At 48.0% G+C, this 17,684-nt stretch overlaps 6 protein-coding genes across 6 annotated transcripts; 4 read left to right on the forward strand and 2 right to left on the reverse strand.

The window, feature by feature from the left end:
- The first annotated feature begins 115 nt into the window (after positions 1-115).
- On the forward strand, positions 116-981 carry FOBCDRAFT_220558 (HotDog domain-containing protein). Its single transcript, XM_059609561.1, has 2 exons — positions 116-427; positions 479-981. Exons 1-2 carry the CDS (start codon positions 308-310, stop codon positions 890-892), a joined length of 534 nt encoding a protein of 177 aa, XP_059467072.1. The 5' UTR covers positions 116-307; the 3' UTR covers positions 893-981.
- A 104-nt stretch (positions 982-1,085) lies between these two features.
- FOBCDRAFT_220560 (uncharacterized protein) lies at positions 1,086-3,198 on the forward strand. Its single transcript, XM_059609562.1, has 6 exons — positions 1,086-1,356; positions 1,403-1,486; positions 1,545-2,167; positions 2,241-2,500; positions 2,581-2,722; positions 2,773-3,198. The coding sequence occupies exons 1-6, from the start codon at positions 1,180-1,182 to the stop codon at positions 3,077-3,079; spliced, it is 1,593 nt and encodes a 530-aa protein (XP_059467073.1). The 5' UTR covers positions 1,086-1,179; the 3' UTR covers positions 3,080-3,198.
- On the reverse strand, positions 3,183-6,856 carry FOBCDRAFT_28825 (fungal-specific transcription factor domain-containing protein). Its single transcript, XM_054704183.2, has 4 exons — positions 6,374-6,856; positions 5,498-6,322; positions 3,634-5,449; positions 3,183-3,584 (listed from the first exon to the last, which is right to left on the reverse strand). Exons 1-4 carry the CDS (start codon positions 6,697-6,699, stop codon positions 3,501-3,503), a joined length of 3,051 nt encoding a protein of 1,016 aa, XP_054560158.2. The 5' UTR covers positions 6,700-6,856; the 3' UTR covers positions 3,183-3,500.
- Positions 6,857-12,499: 5,643 nt separating this feature from the next.
- FOBCDRAFT_28845 (uncharacterized protein) lies at positions 12,500-13,819 on the forward strand. The gene is made up of 2 exons (XM_031179402.3): positions 12,500-12,865; positions 13,122-13,819. The coding sequence occupies exons 1-2, from the start codon at positions 12,668-12,670 to the stop codon at positions 13,449-13,451; spliced, it is 528 nt and encodes a 175-aa protein (XP_031045289.2). The 5' UTR covers positions 12,500-12,667; the 3' UTR covers positions 13,452-13,819.
- Positions 13,820-14,433: 614 nt separating this feature from the next.
- On the forward strand, positions 14,434-16,516 carry FOBCDRAFT_28856 (uncharacterized protein). The gene is made up of 3 exons (XM_031179400.3): positions 14,434-14,708; positions 14,760-16,012; positions 16,068-16,516. Exons 1-3 carry the CDS (start codon positions 14,535-14,537, stop codon positions 16,219-16,221), a joined length of 1,581 nt encoding a protein of 526 aa, XP_031045287.2. The 5' UTR covers positions 14,434-14,534; the 3' UTR covers positions 16,222-16,516.
- A 228-nt stretch (positions 16,517-16,744) lies between these two features.
- On the reverse strand, positions 16,745-17,498 carry FOBCDRAFT_200026 (uncharacterized protein; the record flags this gene model as incomplete). The annotated part of the gene is made up of 3 exons (XM_031179397.2): positions 16,745-17,270; positions 17,322-17,365; positions 17,424-17,498. 3 exons carry the CDS (start codon positions 17,496-17,498, stop codon positions 16,745-16,747), a joined length of 645 nt encoding a protein of 214 aa, XP_031045284.1.
- Positions 17,499-17,684: the final 186 nt, after the last annotated feature.

Raw genomic sequence — 17,684 nt, forward strand, 5'->3', positions numbered from 1 at the left:
GTGGATACGACCACGACACCAAAGCTCGGGCTGGTTGGCCGATGGAAGTGCCTCGGCTTCTGGGGTCATTAGCTGAAAAAGGCAATAACCAGCATTGAGGTTAGGTAGCGTTTACAACGGACCGAGGTATCGACAACTGGTAAAGTAAAGGTAAGCCAGATGTTAATTTCAATGTGATACCCCGGATTCTGCTTTGTATCTTTTTGAAAGGCTCAGGTCATCTACCGTCACATTTCATAATCCATCTTGATTCGGTGACTGCAGCCTCGCTTGAGTACAATAACTTATCCATTAAAGACCAAACAACATGTCCGACACCAAACCAACAGACAATCATCGCAAGACCTTGAAAGAGGGCAGTCCAGAAGAAAGAGTCAAAGCCTGGTTACAACTTTCACAAAATGATAGCGGTCATTCCAAGCAAGGAGTAAGTTTCTCACTTGTTCGGGTTCGTCTCGGATGTTGACCATAACCCTAGGATTGGATGAATACCCTCATCCCTCATCTCCAGCTCGTGTCCACCAATGCTGAAGGACCTCACCCGTCATGTGTATTCTCATATACAGTTCAGCCCGATAATTGCAACAGGCTACAGAACCTGCACGGAGGTTGCGCGGCCACACTCTTTGACTGGTGTACGACATTACCCCTTGCTTTGGTTAACAAGCCTGGATTCTGGCAGCATATGGGCGTGAGCAGGACACTTAACGTCACTTATATGCGACCTGTACCAGTTGGAACCGAGGTATTGATTGAGTGTTCGATTACTCAAGTTGGGAAGAAATTAGCCTCTCTGCACGGAAGTATGAGAAGGAGGTCAGACAATCTTCTCCTAGCCACAGCTGAGCATGGAAAGGTCAATATTGATGGTGATATCAAGGCCAAGATGTAGATGCACTTCCATGAGTACCAGACATCACAAAAAGTTAGAAATATTCTATGATTAGGTGCCAAAAAAAAAACAACCATGAACTTGATTTCACTCTAGGGTAAGCTCATGAATGATTATCCCAAGACGGCGCCACCCCCACACAAGCTCCGCACGTTAAGTCCGATGCGATGTACACGGCCGGAAGTAATGTCAGAAACCTTTCTATATCGTCATTACATGGCAGCCTCATCTCAAAGATTCACATTCTCTCAAAGACAACAAAACTAAACCGCAAGATTATTCACACCATGGACGGTCCAAACGCTACGGTGCCGATTCTGCAGCTTCCAGCTGAAATACTGCATCACATATTGCAGTGGATAGCCCCAGCCGACCTGGTTATACTGCCCCGTGTGTCCAAGGTGTTTCAAACAGTCACGAAGGTGAACCACAAATTATATCGAGATGTCTATCTGAACACGCTGGTATGTATTCCATGACGGTTTTCACAAATTCTAACAAACAGTTCAGGATGAACCAAGTAACCAGAGCCTTGACTACGAGCAAGAGATTCGCGACTTTGTGAAGCTTGAAAGTATATGCAACAACCCAGAGGTAAGACAAGATAAGAAATCCCATGTTCCATTTAATGTAAGATTTAATGGACATATAGAAATCTGAACTCGAATTTGTACACGACACAGTCACTCGTCTGCTCAAAAATGCTTCACCTTCTCACGACGAGGCCATCAACCTCTCCAAGACCCATGCACCATCGCGCAACGTCGCTCACCTGCAAAGTCTTTTCTCTCGAGACGACACTGCCGAGGCCTTCCTCCAGGGTTCATCGCTTTTCAACCGCCTGCGCCGCCAACCCACGCGAGACAGTATCTCTGCGCCCACCTCATGTGATGACGGCTACAGGACTCTCCAGCAACAGAGCGCCCATCTTCACTGCCTTTATTCAAGGCCTATCCTCAACGTTGGTCGCCTACGATCTATGAAAACGTATCCCTATGCTTGCTCCAAGGTCTACGACCTGCGCCAGTTTACCCAGAACACAGGATGGGGGCCATTCAAAGACGATGGCACTTTCAATGTTGACTGGGAAAAAGTGGAGGCTATTCTCATTGTTCTAGGCCACAACATTGGCGCAAGACGCCAGATTGCACGAATATTCGCTGAGGTTTGGGACAGCCCGTTCTCGGGGTCATTTCAAAACAGTTTTATGGCTCCTCCGCCTCGTGACATCACATCACTCGAGGCCCGCGACCCTTACGGAGTCACAGGCACATGGTACCGCGTTCGTTGGCCTCAGGATACTCCCGTATCTATTTGCTTCTCCATGAAATATAAGCTGACAGATAAGGTTTCAGATTGTGTGCTTTCTTGATTATAGCGATTTCTTCGCTTTTAATTTTGGTGACCCCGAACTCATCACCGCCGATGCGCCACGCCCACCACTTGATGTGGGTGAAGCAACTCGCATTATCATGATGAAAGTCAATGTTACATCTATAGAAGAACCAGGCCCCGAAGACGGCCAAGAGCTACCAGTAGTTCACTTTCGTGGTGTATCTCGTTCTCTGGACGATTCGTTTGACGACAATGCCAACTCAAATATCCGAGGTAAGTAGACTGTCTCCCTTCCCAAAAGTAAAGTTGAAAAGGTTCAGCCAGAGCTAACATGAGCACATTCAACGTCAAAGGCACTGCTCGCCTGACAAAAGAAGGCGAGGTGAGATGGACTACATTCTCAATCTTCCATGGTGTCGAGCGCTGGCGCAGTGAGGGTGTTCAGATCGGAGGCGTACGGTCCGCTCGAGGCGTCGTAGGAAACTGGTTTGATAGGTATAGCACCAAATACTCACCTTCTAGTAATTCACTAATGCCGAGTGCAGTGACTACGATGTTCACGGACCTGCCGGTCCCACAGCCTTCTGGAAGGGCGCGACCCTCGCGCAAGTCGCAAACATGGAGGACGACCTTCTGCCAAACGACTTCTTCTTGCCATACGGCGCTCTGATCGACATAGACTCTGAGACTGATCCGGAGGGAGAAATGCCGTACACTGGCGAAGATGACGAGGATGAGGATGATGAAGACGAAGAGATGGAGGGTGCAGCAGGAGAGGAACTGACGGCTCTCCTTCTCGATGCGAACTTGCCTTTAGAAGAGAGCCTCGCAAATCCCCACATTCTGAACTGATTGATTTTGATATAACGGCGTTCGAATTTGGAGTGGACAATATCTCAGGAGTTGACGAACCCGTTCACCCATACCTTGATTTTACTCAAACGATTGGAGCAATTTCCTTCTTAGGACATTCCGCTTGAAAACCATCATATTGTGCAAAACGACACTGGGGTATTCTAAAATGCAAAAGCAAGAAGCCACATACTCCATCTAAGTAAACCATGCCGTTCTGAATCCATCATATCTCATACCAATTGTAAACCCTCTGTATCCATGCGCCAATATCCTTTTATATCCGTAGTAAATGCTATTCATCCTCCTTCAAAGGGCGGAGGAATGTCGTTCCCTTGCCCTCATAGGAATAGCCCAGCAACTCGTGCAACTTCCACACATTTTTACGCCTGCTTGAAACAAGGAACTGAGCACCGTCATCTTAGTCAATTGTTCCGCCTTGATTGAGGATAATGCAATTGCTTAAAAGAGCTGATCCTTCATGAAGCAATTCCCAACGTGTTGTCTATAAGCTTGTTAGTTACTGCTCAGCCTTGAAGCTCAGAAGAACATACCTGAAACGTGTCTTTGAGGACCATGAGAAGGGCTGTATTCGCGTTGACCCCTGATCGACCTTGTAGTGCACCGGGACTGTCGATGCCACCGAATTTGATAAAATAGTTCCTCATATGCTGCAGCTTCTCGTGCCTTGTGGTAGGTAGCGGAATATTGGGACAAGGTCCCTCGAGCGCGAATCCATAACTCCAAACAACCAGGGCGGCGAAGTACATCACCCAAGGCCGGTTCAAGAGAACATCGTCGCGGGCGTCGTAAGGCTCATCGAGGTGGTACCCGCCCGCATGTGCTGCAGATACTTGATCTGGAGCAAGTACTGAGCAGAGGAACTTGATAGCGTAAAAGGCTGCATCTCTCGCCCTCGCGGAGTGAGCCCAGTGGTCTTTGATTCGCCTTTGAGCACTATTAAACTCTTGAGGCCCAATCGTTCGACCAAGTAGACGCTTTGCTCGTGCAAACATTTGGCAATCCACGATATCAGCATGCATGGCCATGTGTGCCAAATGGTGCAAAACCGTGCGACTTTCAAATACGACGTTGAACTCCTGCCTTTTAGTAGCGTCGTCTCGATATGGGTCAGCGGCTTCGCTTCGTTCAAGATGCTTGTCAAAATCAGCTTTCCAAGTGTCGTATGCTCGAGTGAGAGTAGCCCGCCATCGATCACGACCACCAAGAGCCTGGATGATGCCGCCGCCCAGGACATTGACCTGAAGATCCCGCTGGTGCATGTGCCATGAGACGCTCAACAGGCCTGTCATGAGCACCGTTCTACCGAATGATGTCGTGTGGACATCTTGACCACTCAAAGTTCTCTTGAGACCCTCCAGGAATGAAGTTGGCTTGATGCCATTTGACATTAAGTTTGACTCAATCCTCCAAACTTCAGAACTGCTTCCGGCTCGCCACATAGATTCGTCACAAGGAAGAGGCAGTCGCATTTCATGAGCTACCATGACTGCCGAATGACCAAACATCGTAGCATGGATCGAATCAACAATGAAAGCCGCGAATGCTGCACGCCGGGTCGCCTCGTTTGTAACCCAATGCTCCCACCATTTATCAGCTGTTCCTGTCGAGCTGGATGTGGAGGACTGCCGAGACCCATTGGATGCATCACGAGGGTTCGGCGGAGAGTCCAGTGCAGATTTGCCGATCAGAGATCGTCCTCGTCGCATGAGAGTGATAGTGGTCGCATGGTGAATGTGGGCCCGTTCGTGGAGTTCTCTTGTCGCAAACATCTTCTCGTATAATTCCAGGAGAATCAAAGCTTGGAAAATCCACAGCTTAGCTGGCGGCCTGAAGCTGACGTCCATGAAGATGTCCCAACGAAGATGCCAGGCAAGAAAGTTGGAGAGCTGGGCGCTTGCTCTTGTCACATTATGTCCATGGGTCCTGTCGAGACAAGCCCCTCCGATGGCCATCATCGCGAGGAGCAATAAGTTCGGTGTCTTGTCAGGAGAGAAAGTAGGCTTGTGAAGAATAGGCATCTGATCGCTGAAATGATACCAATAAGAACCGATGTAAGCCTGCATCATCCTCTTACTCAACATATGCTCGCCATTTGATCGATCACCTTCAAGCAGGTCGGCCCATTGACGATCAGGTGGAGCATGCTTGTTGTCATGGAAGCGTTCTTTGATAAAGTCGAATAGCTCTTGACTCTTTTCCTCAGATATCGTGGCTTCCGGAACCTGTTGATCAAGAAGGTTGTTGACAGCCATTACCTGCTGAGGAGCACTTGGAAAGTATCCAAGTGAATTGCTATCTGTACCCAGAAGATTCATATTGAATTGATTTCCTTGCAATTCCGCATAACTAGTTTCAAGTTAGTACGAGTTCCGATATGTTTTAGGAGTTACTGACTTCGTGTAGTTCGGGCCCATCACTGGTGTCATGGCTTGACTGGGGGAGTTGAAGAGGTAAGCCATAAAGTCCTCCGGCATCCCAACGTAGGGTGACTTGTTCATATCACCTCCCTCTCCGAAGACAGGAACAGTTGCCGGCATAGCCATCTGATCCAGCATCATCATCTCGCTAGGCTGCGTGGTTCCTGGCTCTGAATATTCCGCTGAAGTAACTACGGTAGCATTTTGTCCGTTGGGGTACTGAGCCGGAGGTAGGGTCATAGGCATAACGTTTTGCTGGCTGACAAAATTATTCTGCGACATATTCTGTTGATTTGGGAACCCTTGCTGATTCGCAATTGGAGACATCATGTTGAATGGTGTATTGCCGGCAGACATAGACGGCCTCTGCTGAATTGAAGGAGATTGTGGTTGGCTGAGTTGCGGCGTACGATTATCATAACCCTGGGTCGGGGACATGTAACTATCCATTCCATTTGGCATAGCTCCGTTCGGGTACATGCCTGTTGGAGTATTGTTCATGGGCGAATATGGGTTAGGTGTTTGAACCTGTGGTGTTTGATAAGGCATATTCGTTTGCTGGTGCTTTGAGTAATCGATAGAATTATTCCGACTGAAATTAGGAGGTTGAACTTGTTGGTTTGATTGACCCGGAGCTATGGATTGTGCCATGATAGAATCTCTCTGGTTGAGTTGCGAGCCCTTCGCAGCATGTCGGTCCATATGCCTTTTGAGAAGATCTCCTCTGACAAAAGTCCGCGTGCAGTTAGGAAAAGTACAGTGGTAGGTCTGTTTAGAGTTGTGGTTAAGCTGATGCCGGTACCTGTCATATGTCAGCATGGACCTCTGAGTGTTGCACAAATTCGAGACATACAGATGTTCCGCTCTTGAATAGCTCTTCCCACACCCTTCGGCACTACACTCAAACCTCTTGTCCAGGCCCTTTCGGCTCCGTCTTCGTTTTCTGGCAGGGCCAGGGCCGTCGGAGTTGGAAGATGCGCCATTTGGTCCATCTTGGTTTCCTTCTGATTTTATAACCTGGTCCGCGCCGTCATCTGCGGGTGAGCGACTTCTTCGTCGGCCGCGACCTGTAGGATCCGAACTGTCGCGAGGCGATATATTTTGAGCTCCCATTGCGCCGGAGCTGACCGGGGATATGGGAAGGGTCGGTTTCACGTTATTTGTTATAACGGAGGCCATACCCAATGTCCGAATAGGAAGCCTATGAAGTGAAAGCGATGCGATGTTTATGTTGGGAAAAAGACTCAGGCAAGTCGAGCCGTGCTATAAAGCGACGGGCTAAGAATCCACCAGCCAGGCAGTGGTAGGCGAAGGCTCGAGGATGACGGTTGGTAATCGCTAGAGTCGCAAAGCGTGGCAGTTGGGTCTGTCACCGAGGATAGCGGGGTCGTGATGGCCGGGGTTCGCGAAGGTGGGACTGGACGGAATTAAGTCGTATAATTACTTCTAGGACCCCTACGCAATGATAGGATATTGCAATCAACGCATGACCGAAACGGAAATCGATGTCGTCGAGCTGGCGTGACTTGTACGGCCAAGAGTCGCAAACAACAAAAGATCGGCACGCGATAAAATAAAATAAATCAGACTTGATCTTGGAGCCAAGCTAATGGGGTCAATTTGGAGCTGAACTGGTCCCTTAATGTTAGCAGCGAAAGACAATGAGTGTCGCGTGTTTTTGCGGCTAATATGGAGGATGCTATTGATTGAGGTGGATCAAAGAAAGACGGGCCAGCTTGGGGAAGGCCGGGATGTGGGACCATGACTGAGGACTGGAGACGGGGTGATGCCGAGAGACCATCTTAAAGTTGGTCATTTAAACGTTGTGAGTTGTCGTATTGCTGGCCTGTATATCTCATGATGTGGAGAGAAGATAAGATTCAGACATGATAGTGGTCGAGGCGTTGTTGCGGCGCCGGGTGAGGCTTCTTCCTTTTGTATAAGGTGACCAGGCTTGTCTAGATGACGGAGTTGACTTGAGGTCGTTGCTTATGTGTAACGTTCGACAGGAACACGGAAGATTTGACTGATGATGAACAGGATCATCCTTGAACAAGTGTTTCGAGAAGGTATAATTCATCGTCGTCCGGCAGGCAGAGCAGAGTCGAACGACATACGGCAGGGACGGAGACAAAGGGGTTGGGCCCAGTATTGGATATGATCTAACCAGTGGTAGACAACGACAATTCCATGTTTTTCTCGTGGCTCACATGCAATGATCCGATTCGAAGCATGTGGTGATTTCGTGGTACAAGTAGACGTGCCCAAGTGTGGTCCTTGCTGTCTGAAGTGGCGCCGGTCAAGGATGAGGATGCAGAGGGGCAGATGAGACGTGAATAGAGAAAGAATGAGTAGAGAAAGTTATATAATTACCGACCTTGAGATGAGGTTCGCAGATGTGCAACGAATGCAACACAAGTGTGACAGAAGGATGCTGGAAGCCGAGGGGTTGTGAGAGAAGAGAGAAACAGAAGACGGAACAACAGGATAAAAGCGAGGTACTCGACAAAGTTACAGCCTGAGTTGAGTGACTTTTCTGGCTGAGATAATCAGGAACAGAGATGAAACGGGCTCACACCACAAATAAGAAACAGTAATAAGAGTTCAGGCACGCTCAGCAAAAGCAAAACAACGCAGTACTCGAGATATCAAAGGGTCTCGAATACCAGAAGAAGCAAGTACAGGTACTGGACTGCAAGTGTAGTCGCTTTACCAAAAGCTTCATTTGCAGAGCAAAGCGTGGGATGGACGGGACGGAACTGAAGAAAAGACGGAGCTTGGTCTGGGGAACGTGGGTGCGGGTAGAGAGTGGGGGGTCGTTGACTTTAACAAAAAGGATGGAGCCCCTCAAATGTTCAAGTCTATTGAGTCTCACCCATTAAATTGGATAACCAAAATCCTACCTTCGAGGCTTCGACACCTTCACTGAATTACGACACAAGGGTCTCTCAATGGCCAATCCACGCTCACCATCCTAAATGAGCCTGAACCCTTTTCGTACCATGTCTTTGCCTTCTCGGTAAAGCGTCCGTCTTCTCCTCCACTTCGCTTCTCCACCCTCGCCTCTCTCCATGCAACCTCCATATCCCTGCGCAAACTACTAGCGCAGCCTCATTCACGTCTTTGATGTCCGACTTGCCGATGATTTTTGTTGATCAAGAAGAAATACAAGACGGTATAATGCGTGCTGAAGAATTCCCCAGTCTAGGTAAAATTCAAAGGAATGTCTCATCAATGAGGACTTTCAAGCAACGTATGAATTCATATACCAGGTTGTTGAGCACCCTTGCTCCGGGGAGGATGGCTGCACAGGGATATCGCGCTTTGTCGATGTGATAACGTCTGTTCACATTTTGACCGGGCATCCATGATCAGTCTCTTCACTGACGATTTATTTAGGTGAGCACTTGGACTCGGCATCTTGGCAGTTCACCGAGAGCTGAGATCCATTGCGACATGCATAGACACCAACAAGTGTGACTTTTACAGGCTCTCTAGTTACGTTTAGCAGACATGGCCAGAAATAATTCGTAAGGCTCGAGGCCTTGTTGGTTCGATTTTGTGAGACATTTCATGGGTCCGACCAACCAACATTACAGCTCAGGAGGTGGACATGACTTCTTCATCGACCCCAATATCAATCAATGCTTACCCAATCTGGCATAACCCCAACCTGGGATTCTTAACTGCGTCCAATAACCGTTTACAATGAATGGCGCCTCACGATCTCTCGGACCACTCACCCCGAAGCCAAGTTGGGTATGATGAGAGCCGACATCTCACGGGCCACTCCGGGCTCCCATTTGCTCTGTCACGCTGGCATTATGTACACCAGCCCTTGCGTGATGCGATGATGCTAGCCCGCGGGCCGCCTTAGGCTCACTCTCGTTTGTCATCAGCTCTTCAATGGTGGCATGAGCAGTGCGCTTCATCCCGGAACATCGGGGTGGGGAGATGGCCAACGCTCCAGGACGGACGCGTATCTGAGGTAGCAATACTCGGTACGTAATCCTTTAAACTCGAGCCGAGCTCATGTTATCTATGGTGCTCTAATTAGGAGACATCGGCAATCTGACTCTTGATTGCATGAGTTGGAGAATTGTAGTAAAAAGACTTCCGCCAACCGTTTCAACTTTCTTAGAGTCTTCAACATGAAGGTTGTCGATCATTGATCCACAACGTGATTCGACTACTGGGTATGGCAATGATGCACCAGCTTATTCTTGTCTCTTTGCTTCTGATACCGTGAACATAACCTAGGGAAAATCTTGGTATTGCTGATCATGTTTCAGTCACTGGTCTCATTGAGCATTCTGGAGATAGAGCTATCTATACTCTCATAAGTCAAATCCAAAAGCTGTGAAAATATAACATCTAATAATGACACTATCAAGACCATAGGCTGCTGTCGCTATGTCATCGACCATATATCAATTACATGCCAACAAGGATGATTCGATGCCTCGTTCTCCAAACTGATTGTCAATTTCACGTGGTAATAGAGTGAGACTGCTTTTGTTCATCCCAACTCCTAGGGAATCGACTAAAACTTGTGATAACTGGTCAGCGACTGTCAACTCATGAACCACAACATGACACCTATCCTAATACCCAAAGCTGTTCATGTTTCTCAAAATTAAGACATTTTTTGAGACTTATCAACTTTCTGAGCGCTAACAGGTCGCCTGACAAGAAACCCCGGGTTTTTCGCAATGATGCTTCTCCACAGCGGCTGATACATCTGGCTGGGGATAGTATTGGCTCGCATCACCTCCGCCTGCAAATATTTCCTCAGGTATGCAGGTCCCTCCCCTATGTAAGCAGCCCTGATTAGCCATCTCCTTGTCCAAACTCTTGGACCTTATCTCAGGGACTCTTTATTGGCCGTGATACATGCAGACGCTGAGTTCCATTCACTCATGGAAATCTCAAGATCAACGTAATGGATTGCGGAGTAGATAGGTAACCTGCAGGCTATGATCTGGAGTCCGGGGAAGATCCCTACACCTGGAGGTGCCCTATCTGTGAACAATCCGGTTCAATATACACATGGTGACACGAATTTCTTTTACAAACGTCTTGCTCAACACTCCCAGAGTTCCAGCTGGAGGGATCGCCCATGTCATCCCACAAGACATGACATTTTGCCTCATGCATGAACTAGTAACACACAACACCGTGTCGAGTCTCTTCCCATCGAGTCTGATCGATTGCTCCTCGTGAGGCTGGAATTACGACAACATGCACGACCATCGGCCAATAGATTCAACAACGACGGAGTACGACGTATCCCGTTCTCGACCGAGACGCCATCGTCGGTGATCTTTCTGGCAAGTTGCAGTAGCCTTTCATCCTTGAGTCTGCATCTGTTGGGTCTGAACAGCCTATTCGGTGAGCCAGAAATGGAAAGCCAGGTTCCTGGAATGGCACTCCACGAACTAGCATTCATCGCAACCCAATAGCAGAGGACATTGAGATGTTTCGAGACGATTATGAGCCTAACAAAAATCCGACTTGAAACCATAGTCATCAGCCAAAGTGATACTTTATCCACATGATTTGAGGGTCCTGCGTGTTGACAATGTGAATCGATCGGTAGTTACAGCGCTGTATTCCATGCGGCCGGATCACATAGTGGAGTGATGGAGTTTTCTAGATCTCCGGTTCCAAGGCGATCGCTGAGGCTAAGACGATGCCGCGCTTTGCGATGTACCAGTGACGAGTGATTGATTGATTGACTCACTAGCAGTCAAGCTTTACCGCGTGGGGGTGGTTTTTAGTCTGGACAAGGTCCCACATAGAATGGGCATATGGGAGTCTCGTGACGACCTTTGGGCTTAATGATCTGTAGCACTGGTTCATCATATGTTGATGCCGTCGTTCCAAGATACCATGTGCTGTTAAGGCTGCTTAGCCCATGACTTTTGAGTGCTTCGGAGCTTCTCCGTCGAACCTGGATCCTTGAGACTTAGTTGTTGTACCATGAAAGAAGGGCAGAAGGGAACAAAAGTCTTAGTACTTCATGGGCACACGATCAGTTCACGATGACGAGTTGTAGCGACATCGGTCCAGCTATAATGATGCAGTAACATCTCAATCGCATGCTCAAAGCCTACAACTGTGGTTCGAGCATCTAGATTGTCTTATGAAAGTAGCTGCTCCTAACATCAAGGCTCTTTTCATATTGAACTCAAGTTCAGCCCTTCGTTACCTCTTTGATTTCGGAATATTTCAATGAGGGGCACCGTTGAGTTTATGGAGCTCCTTAGCAACGCAGGCCCCCTGCACTAACGAGTAACAGTAAAGGCTAAAAGGCAAATGGATGATCTACCGTCCAGAACGTTTGAAAGGGTTCTCAGGTGATTTATTTCCGCAGCTCATGAGTTGATCTCTTCCTCTTTCTGCTGATGCTGAGGTCTTATACCGATCTAAAATTATTTATATGGTTAGTAGTCAATTGATTCTTGTCCAGGAACCTTGGGAGTCAGTTTCACACTTCGGGGCTGGCCAGAATGGAATAACGAAAAGCCAGCCCGGAAAAGAATGGCCATTGTTTAAGTTCTTATTTCTTTAAGCTTTCATTCTTTAATTATTAGGTAGGTATCTAATCGCTTTACTGACTTGAACTGGAAGGGCAAACGTCGGGTTCGGGCTGCCATAGAAACCGCAACTTTAAATATGTTCTTCCTTAAAACTCCACCATATCGAGTCGTAACGATACATAGGACATTTCCTGTGATCGCAAAATAAATCCAGGTAAAATTTATCGATATAATAGAAGTTGTAAAAAATTGCAAAAACTCCTTCGGGGACTCACCCCGAGTCTTCTGATTAGAAGTCAGACGCCAAAGGGGCTATTCCGCTTTTGTAGTGGAGGTTTCTACTTGCGAAGTAGCCAGCTGCCACGCTATTGCAGCGATAGCACTGGTAAGGCCGTCCCTAAGGTAGTACCTATCCACCGAAAAATAAGTGATCACGCACCGACTCCGGCCAACTCTTCTCCCGTCTCATTTCCTTCCACAAATCGTTGATCCTTTTGCTACTACCTATTCTATTATTATGTGATCGAATTTCTCCCCCCATTAGCCTCTCATTTTCCTGCGACGAGTCAATTTAACAACATCCACACATCTTTCAGCAGCCCATCATGCCTCCCGCGAAATCATCCCGCAATCACGACGACAAGGCGGACACACCCAATTCCAAGGAAAAGGGTGGGAATGGCCATACCTCAACGAAGATGCGTCGTAACGCCAGCCAACAGAACCATTCTCACCTTCGCGAGGTCCAAAATGCTACGGCCGCTGCTCCCCCTCAACCGCCAGCTGAGCCTTCTCCCCCTAGTGTTCGTCAAACCCCTCCGTTCCCCCTTGATCTACGGTCGCGCCCCGAGATAGTTGAAAGACTTCGAGCATACAATGACTACTAGAGAATACCTGAGGCACTGTATTGTCCGAGTATCTGCTTTATTCTGCCATCCTGTAGCTCTCCTTCGCAAATTCAGCTTCAAGTCTCACTTATTTATCGAACCACTTGTGCAACACTTCCCAGACTATGGTCGCTCTGATTCTGCATCAAGATGCTAACTAGTTTCCTCCCAGCTGCACTGGGCCTCCTTCGACCGAGATGTCCTCCATGCCTACCGTCGCGAGCATCGCCTGAACACACCGAGCTCATTCTCGAGCCCATACTGCCAATGGATCCTTTCGCAGCCGAATGGCATCGGCATCCATTCTCCAACGATGGTTCGACGCCGACAAGCTCGTCGCCAGAGCAAAGACCAGCTGGCACTCGCCGTGCGTAAACATTTTAATGGAATGGGCGTGCAAGAGAACGACGTAATAGTCGACTTTATTTACAAGATTCGTCACGATCCTAGTCGCATCTCCAAACCATACGCGGGAGGCAAGACCCCGACTTTTGCAAAATAAGGGCGCTTATAAGCGATGGATTTTACGCAAGGAACGGTTACATTGGTATGGAGTTTTGGCGTTTCAACGCAAGCGTTACAGCACTTTTGCTTCCAGCGACCTGCGAATTTTCTTTTTACAAAGGGCTGCAAAGGCATACGGGCATGATTGCATTGCGCATACGGGGAGACTCACGACATAGGCTTGAATGTCTTGCGCGGATTCAGATTACGTCATAAGGATACCACTTTAAGCAGAGCCGGATAATGGCTTTAAACTATGTTTCAGGGTACTCTGATACCCAAAGGTTCATGAAGGATTTAAGGACTATGCGAATACTATGGCACTATTATTCTCTTATATCTGTTTCGTTGTTTTGTTAACTGCGATTTTTTTTTTAAAGTTTGTCAGTCATTAAAAATTGGACATTGGCGTTGCCTGGGGAGTTATCATGATAAGCCAGCAATTGATCATTAGCTCAAAATCTAACCCCTACTCAATAAAGAGGACAACCGAGGACATAATCACTTGTTCAAAGTCCATCCTGCACAGAAAATGACAAATGATCTTGCTGACTCACCACCACTCATGATCTGTCAAGAATCACGGCATTCTATAGCCTGTTCTCGGCTTCTCATGCATGATATCGAATGTTCGGCTAGTCGGGGTACTTTCGGCATAAGACAGCAGCCGATATCTTTGCGATGATATTCGAGTATTGAGTTTCTTCTTAATTTGATAGCTATATATGACATATAGGAATGATTCTAGACTTGAGATCATAAACTCTGACTATCTTACTAATTTTCTTGCCTGAACTCATCATAAAAGTTATTTCCTGAGCGAGCTGCTTTTTCATCGGCTTTCTCTGTTCGTGAATACATATTGACCAATAAGCTTCCGTGTATAGCGCAGCCGAAGCCGGCCGTTATGACGAAGCTGGATGCCTGAGGCTTGTCCATGGAAAAGTTCGAGATAGGTCTCGAAAAAAAGAGAAGCACGAGCTATTCCGCTAGTTGCTCGTGACGTTTCACTCTTCCCTCGTTGCACCTTTTGCATTTCTCTGTATTTTTTTTAGAGTCAGATGAATTCTTGCAGTTCAAGATGAATCCTAGTTTGATATCAAAGGCCGCCGCTCCTGCGCGTGTGCTGGCGCAAAATGCACCTAAGATTCAGTGTTTAAAGAAAGGTGCCCAGCTTCACACTGCGGCATGGCGGGCCGGCTCTCAAAACCAATCTTCTTTGAGGAAGAGGACTCGAGCTCCTTCAGCGAAGCGGGTGAGTAGGCCAATACCAATTGATAAAGTTTTACATTCTGATATGTGATAGTTGTTCCATGCTACAAATGCCGTCCAGCAGAAGGATCCTTACCAGGCTCTTGGTGTTAGTAAGAGCGCATCGGCCGGCGAGATTAAAAAGGCATACTACGGCCTAGCGAAAAAGTTCCATCCCGATACGAATAAGGACCCCCAGGCCAAGGATAAGTTCGCCGATATTCAATCCGCATACGAGATTCTGTCCGACCCCAAGAAGCGCGAGCAGTACGACCAATTCGGCGCCGCTGGCTTCGATCCCAGCGGGGGAGGTGCCCCAGGTGGTGGTGGTGGTTTCGGTGGAGGGCATCCATTCTCTGGCTTTGGAGGATTTGGTACACAAGGGGGATTCGGCGGCTTTGGCGGACAGGGAGGTTTCGGAGGTGGTGTCAACTTCGAGGATATATTTTCAGCATTTACCGGACAACAAGGCTTTGGACGCCGTGGACGACAGCAAGCTCATCAGCAAGAGATCTTGGTCGGTGACAATGTCGAAGTTCAAGCTACTATCAGCTTTATGGAGGCGGCGAAAGGCACCAGCAAGACGATTTCGCTCACACCACTCAGCACATGCGGTACATGCAAGGGTAACGGCCTGAAAGCCGGCACATCGAGGAGTGCCTGCAGTGCTTGTGATGGAACTGGAACTCGAGTACACTTCATGCAGGGTGGCTTCCAAATGGCATCTACTTGCGGAACTTGTGAGGGTACCGGTACGGTTATTCCCAAGGGAGCTGAGTGCAAGACATGCTCAGGAGATGGTGTTGTGAGGGAGAGAAAGTCAATCACGGTGGATATCCCTGCCGGTATCGAGGATGGTATGCGACTTCGAGTTGACGGTGCTGGTGACGCGCCTGCTACTGGCCGATCTTCCGACCCCAATGCTCGTGGCCAGAACGGAGATCTATACGTCTTTATCCGAGTTGCCAAGGACCCCAAGTTCCGTCGAGACGGCTCCAACATTCTTTACACTGCCAATATTCCTCTTACAACTGCCTTACTGGGTGGCCATGCAGAGATCCCTACTCTGGATGGAACAGTCAATGTCAAAGTTGCCACTGGTACCAATACTGGTGACAAGATCACACTTCCTGGTATGGGAATGAAGCGTCTCGGTTCTCGACGTGGTGTCAACGGTGATCTCCGGGTCGAATACCGAGTCAGTATGCCCAAGTATCTTACGGCCAACCAGCGAACTATCGTTGAGTTGCTTGCCGACGAAATGGGTGATAAGACTGCCAAGCGTGTGATGGGCGTCGGTTCTTCAAGGTAAGGCACTGATTGCAGCCTGATCAATTTGAGCATTTGATACTGACCATTCAAGGGACCCAAATGACCCTGAATCGCACAAGAATGAGGGCTTCCTCAAATCGCTTTGGCACACACTGACCAATAATCCCGCTCACCAAAAGGTGGATGATGATTCAAGCGAGAATGACGGCTCAAGCAAGAAATCTGATGATAAGGATAAGAAATAAATAACTTCCGACTGATGATGATATGTATCATATACTGGGGGTATTATTAAAATTAGAGTGGGAGAAGCGCATTTGTTGGTGTTCAAAAGGTTCATATTTTTTGTATGGCGTCGGTGGAGGGTTATGATAGCCCAACTACTCATGTAGATCTGCCAACTACATCAGATCTGTTGTATACTAATCCTGTAGTATAGAAGAGGAGCTGGGAAGCTCCAACGAGGCCACTCTCCTCATTGAATTGCATTTCAAGTCACTTGAAGGCGCACGTTGGATATGAATGATACTACGAATACATCACGCGGTCTACGTCAATGATACACGTTCAGGTTGAACTTACCGTGCTGAAAACCGGCGTCTCCAGAGTCGAGTGAGGCATGAAACCTGGGGGCACCTTGTCTGACTTGATTAGAGTCCAAACCGTTCATCATAATTATTTAACTCACATACCAGCGCGACATTGTGTAGTGTAGCCGTGTCCCTTCGTGATGTCTTCCCAATAAACTCCCGCGAAATACCAAGGTCTCTAGCCGATGGGCTTGAGCTTCTTCTTCTTTTTCTTCTCGCCACCCGATCCTTTCTGGAATTGTCGCCAGCTGCTGATCCGCTCATCCCGGGTGGCTTCCCAATCCTGTTCATGCTGTCGCTTGCGCTTACGCTCTTCCACCTCGGCATCAGTACGTCGTTGTTCACGACCTTCTTCCTGGAGCTGGGCTTTCATCTGGCGACGTCGGCGATGCTCGTTATCAATGAGAACATCTCGGGCCTTTGCGCGCCACATCTTTCGGAACTCTTCCGTCTTGAGCTCTTCGCTGTCCACCGTCCATTTGTTTTCGCGAATAAGCAACATTCGAGCGTCCGCGATAGCTTCATCTAGTCGTGCACGGTGCTTCTCGTCCATAAGCTCTGTCTGGGCCTTCTTTAGCCGATCGAACGCATCTGGAGCCAGTGGATTCTTTGTTTTATCGGGATGGATGAGTAGAGACTTCTTGCGGTAAGTAACTTTGATGTCTGAGTCAGGGACACCAGGTTGGAGATCAAGAACGGCATAACTATGAGAAAATTAGATCTCAATGTAGAGAAATGACGGGGCTTTCACATACGCGTCGAGGCGAAATGCCTTCAAGATGCGGTCAATCTCAGCATCCTAGAGGGAGAGTCAGCGGGAGTCTTGATGACTGATATAGTTGTCGCAAACAACTGACCTTATCAAATTCTTTGGCTTCAAGCTCAAGAGCATCGAGCGCGTCTTTATCTTCTTTCGAATCTTTGCTGGACATTATGGGCAATTGATCGCCTTCTAGAAGTTGAAATGATGAAGAACCAACCAGGTTGAAAGTGAGTGAAGGGTAGGTTAATAGTAGGCGATAGGCAGTCGCAGCGCTGGAACAAAGTGACCCACTTATATGCCCCGCGAGATAAGATAACAGAAAAAATTATTGGAAAGAGAGCTACCTACTGAGCCT

This window comes from Fusarium oxysporum, chromosome IV, assembly GCF_013085055.1.
Source record: "Fusarium oxysporum Fo47 chromosome IV, complete sequence".
In the NCBI taxonomy this organism is placed as follows: domain Eukaryota; kingdom Fungi; phylum Ascomycota; class Sordariomycetes; order Hypocreales; family Nectriaceae; genus Fusarium; species Fusarium oxysporum.

What these genes read in the sequence shown, in the direction of transcription:
- FOBCDRAFT_220558 (XM_059609561.1), top strand. Translation starts at nt 308, where the DNA reads ATGTCCGACACCAAACCAACAGACAATCATCGCAAGACCTTGAAAGAG. An exon ending in GCGGTCATTCCAAGCAAGGA is followed by an intron (nt 428 to 478) that starts GTAAGTTTCTCA and finishes CCATAACCCTAG; the next exon opens with GATTGGATGAATACCCTCAT.
- FOBCDRAFT_220560 (XM_059609562.1), top strand. Translation starts at nt 1,180, where the DNA reads ATGGACGGTCCAAACGCTACGGTGCCGATTCTGCAGCTTCCAGCTGAA. An exon ending in ATGTCTATCTGAACACGCTG is followed by an intron (nt 1,357 to 1,402) that starts GTATGTATTCCA and finishes CAAACAGTTCAG; the next exon opens with GATGAACCAAGTAACCAGAG. An exon ending in GTAGGAAACTGGTTTGATAG is followed by an intron (nt 2,723 to 2,772) that starts GTATAGCACCAA and finishes TGCCGAGTGCAG; the next exon opens with TGACTACGATGTTCACGGAC.
- FOBCDRAFT_28825 (XM_054704183.2), bottom strand. Translation starts at nt 6,699, where the DNA reads ATGGCCTCCGTTATAACAAATAACGTGAAACCGACCCTTCCCATATCC. An exon ending in ATGGGCCCGAACTACACGAA is followed by an intron (nt 5,450 to 5,497) that starts GTCAGTAACTCC and finishes ACTTGAAACTAG; the next exon opens with TTATGCGGAATTGCAAGGAA. An exon ending in TCCTCAAAGACACGTTTCAG is followed by an intron (nt 3,585 to 3,633) that starts GTATGTTCTTCT and finishes ACAAGCTTATAG; the next exon opens with ACAACACGTTGGGAATTGCT.
- FOBCDRAFT_28845 (XM_031179402.3), top strand. Translation starts at nt 12,668, where the DNA reads ATGCCTCCCGCGAAATCATCCCGCAATCACGACGACAAGGCGGACACA. An exon ending in CTGAGCCTTCTCCCCCTAGT is followed by an intron (nt 12,866 to 13,121) that starts GTTCGTCAAACC and finishes GTTTCCTCCCAG; the next exon opens with CTGCACTGGGCCTCCTTCGA.
- FOBCDRAFT_28856 (XM_031179400.3), top strand. Translation starts at nt 14,535, where the DNA reads ATGAATCCTAGTTTGATATCAAAGGCCGCCGCTCCTGCGCGTGTGCTG. An exon ending in GAGCTCCTTCAGCGAAGCGG is followed by an intron (nt 14,709 to 14,759) that starts GTGAGTAGGCCA and finishes GATATGTGATAG; the next exon opens with TTGTTCCATGCTACAAATGC. An exon ending in ATGGGCGTCGGTTCTTCAAG is followed by an intron (nt 16,013 to 16,067) that starts GTAAGGCACTGA and finishes TGACCATTCAAG; the next exon opens with GGACCCAAATGACCCTGAAT.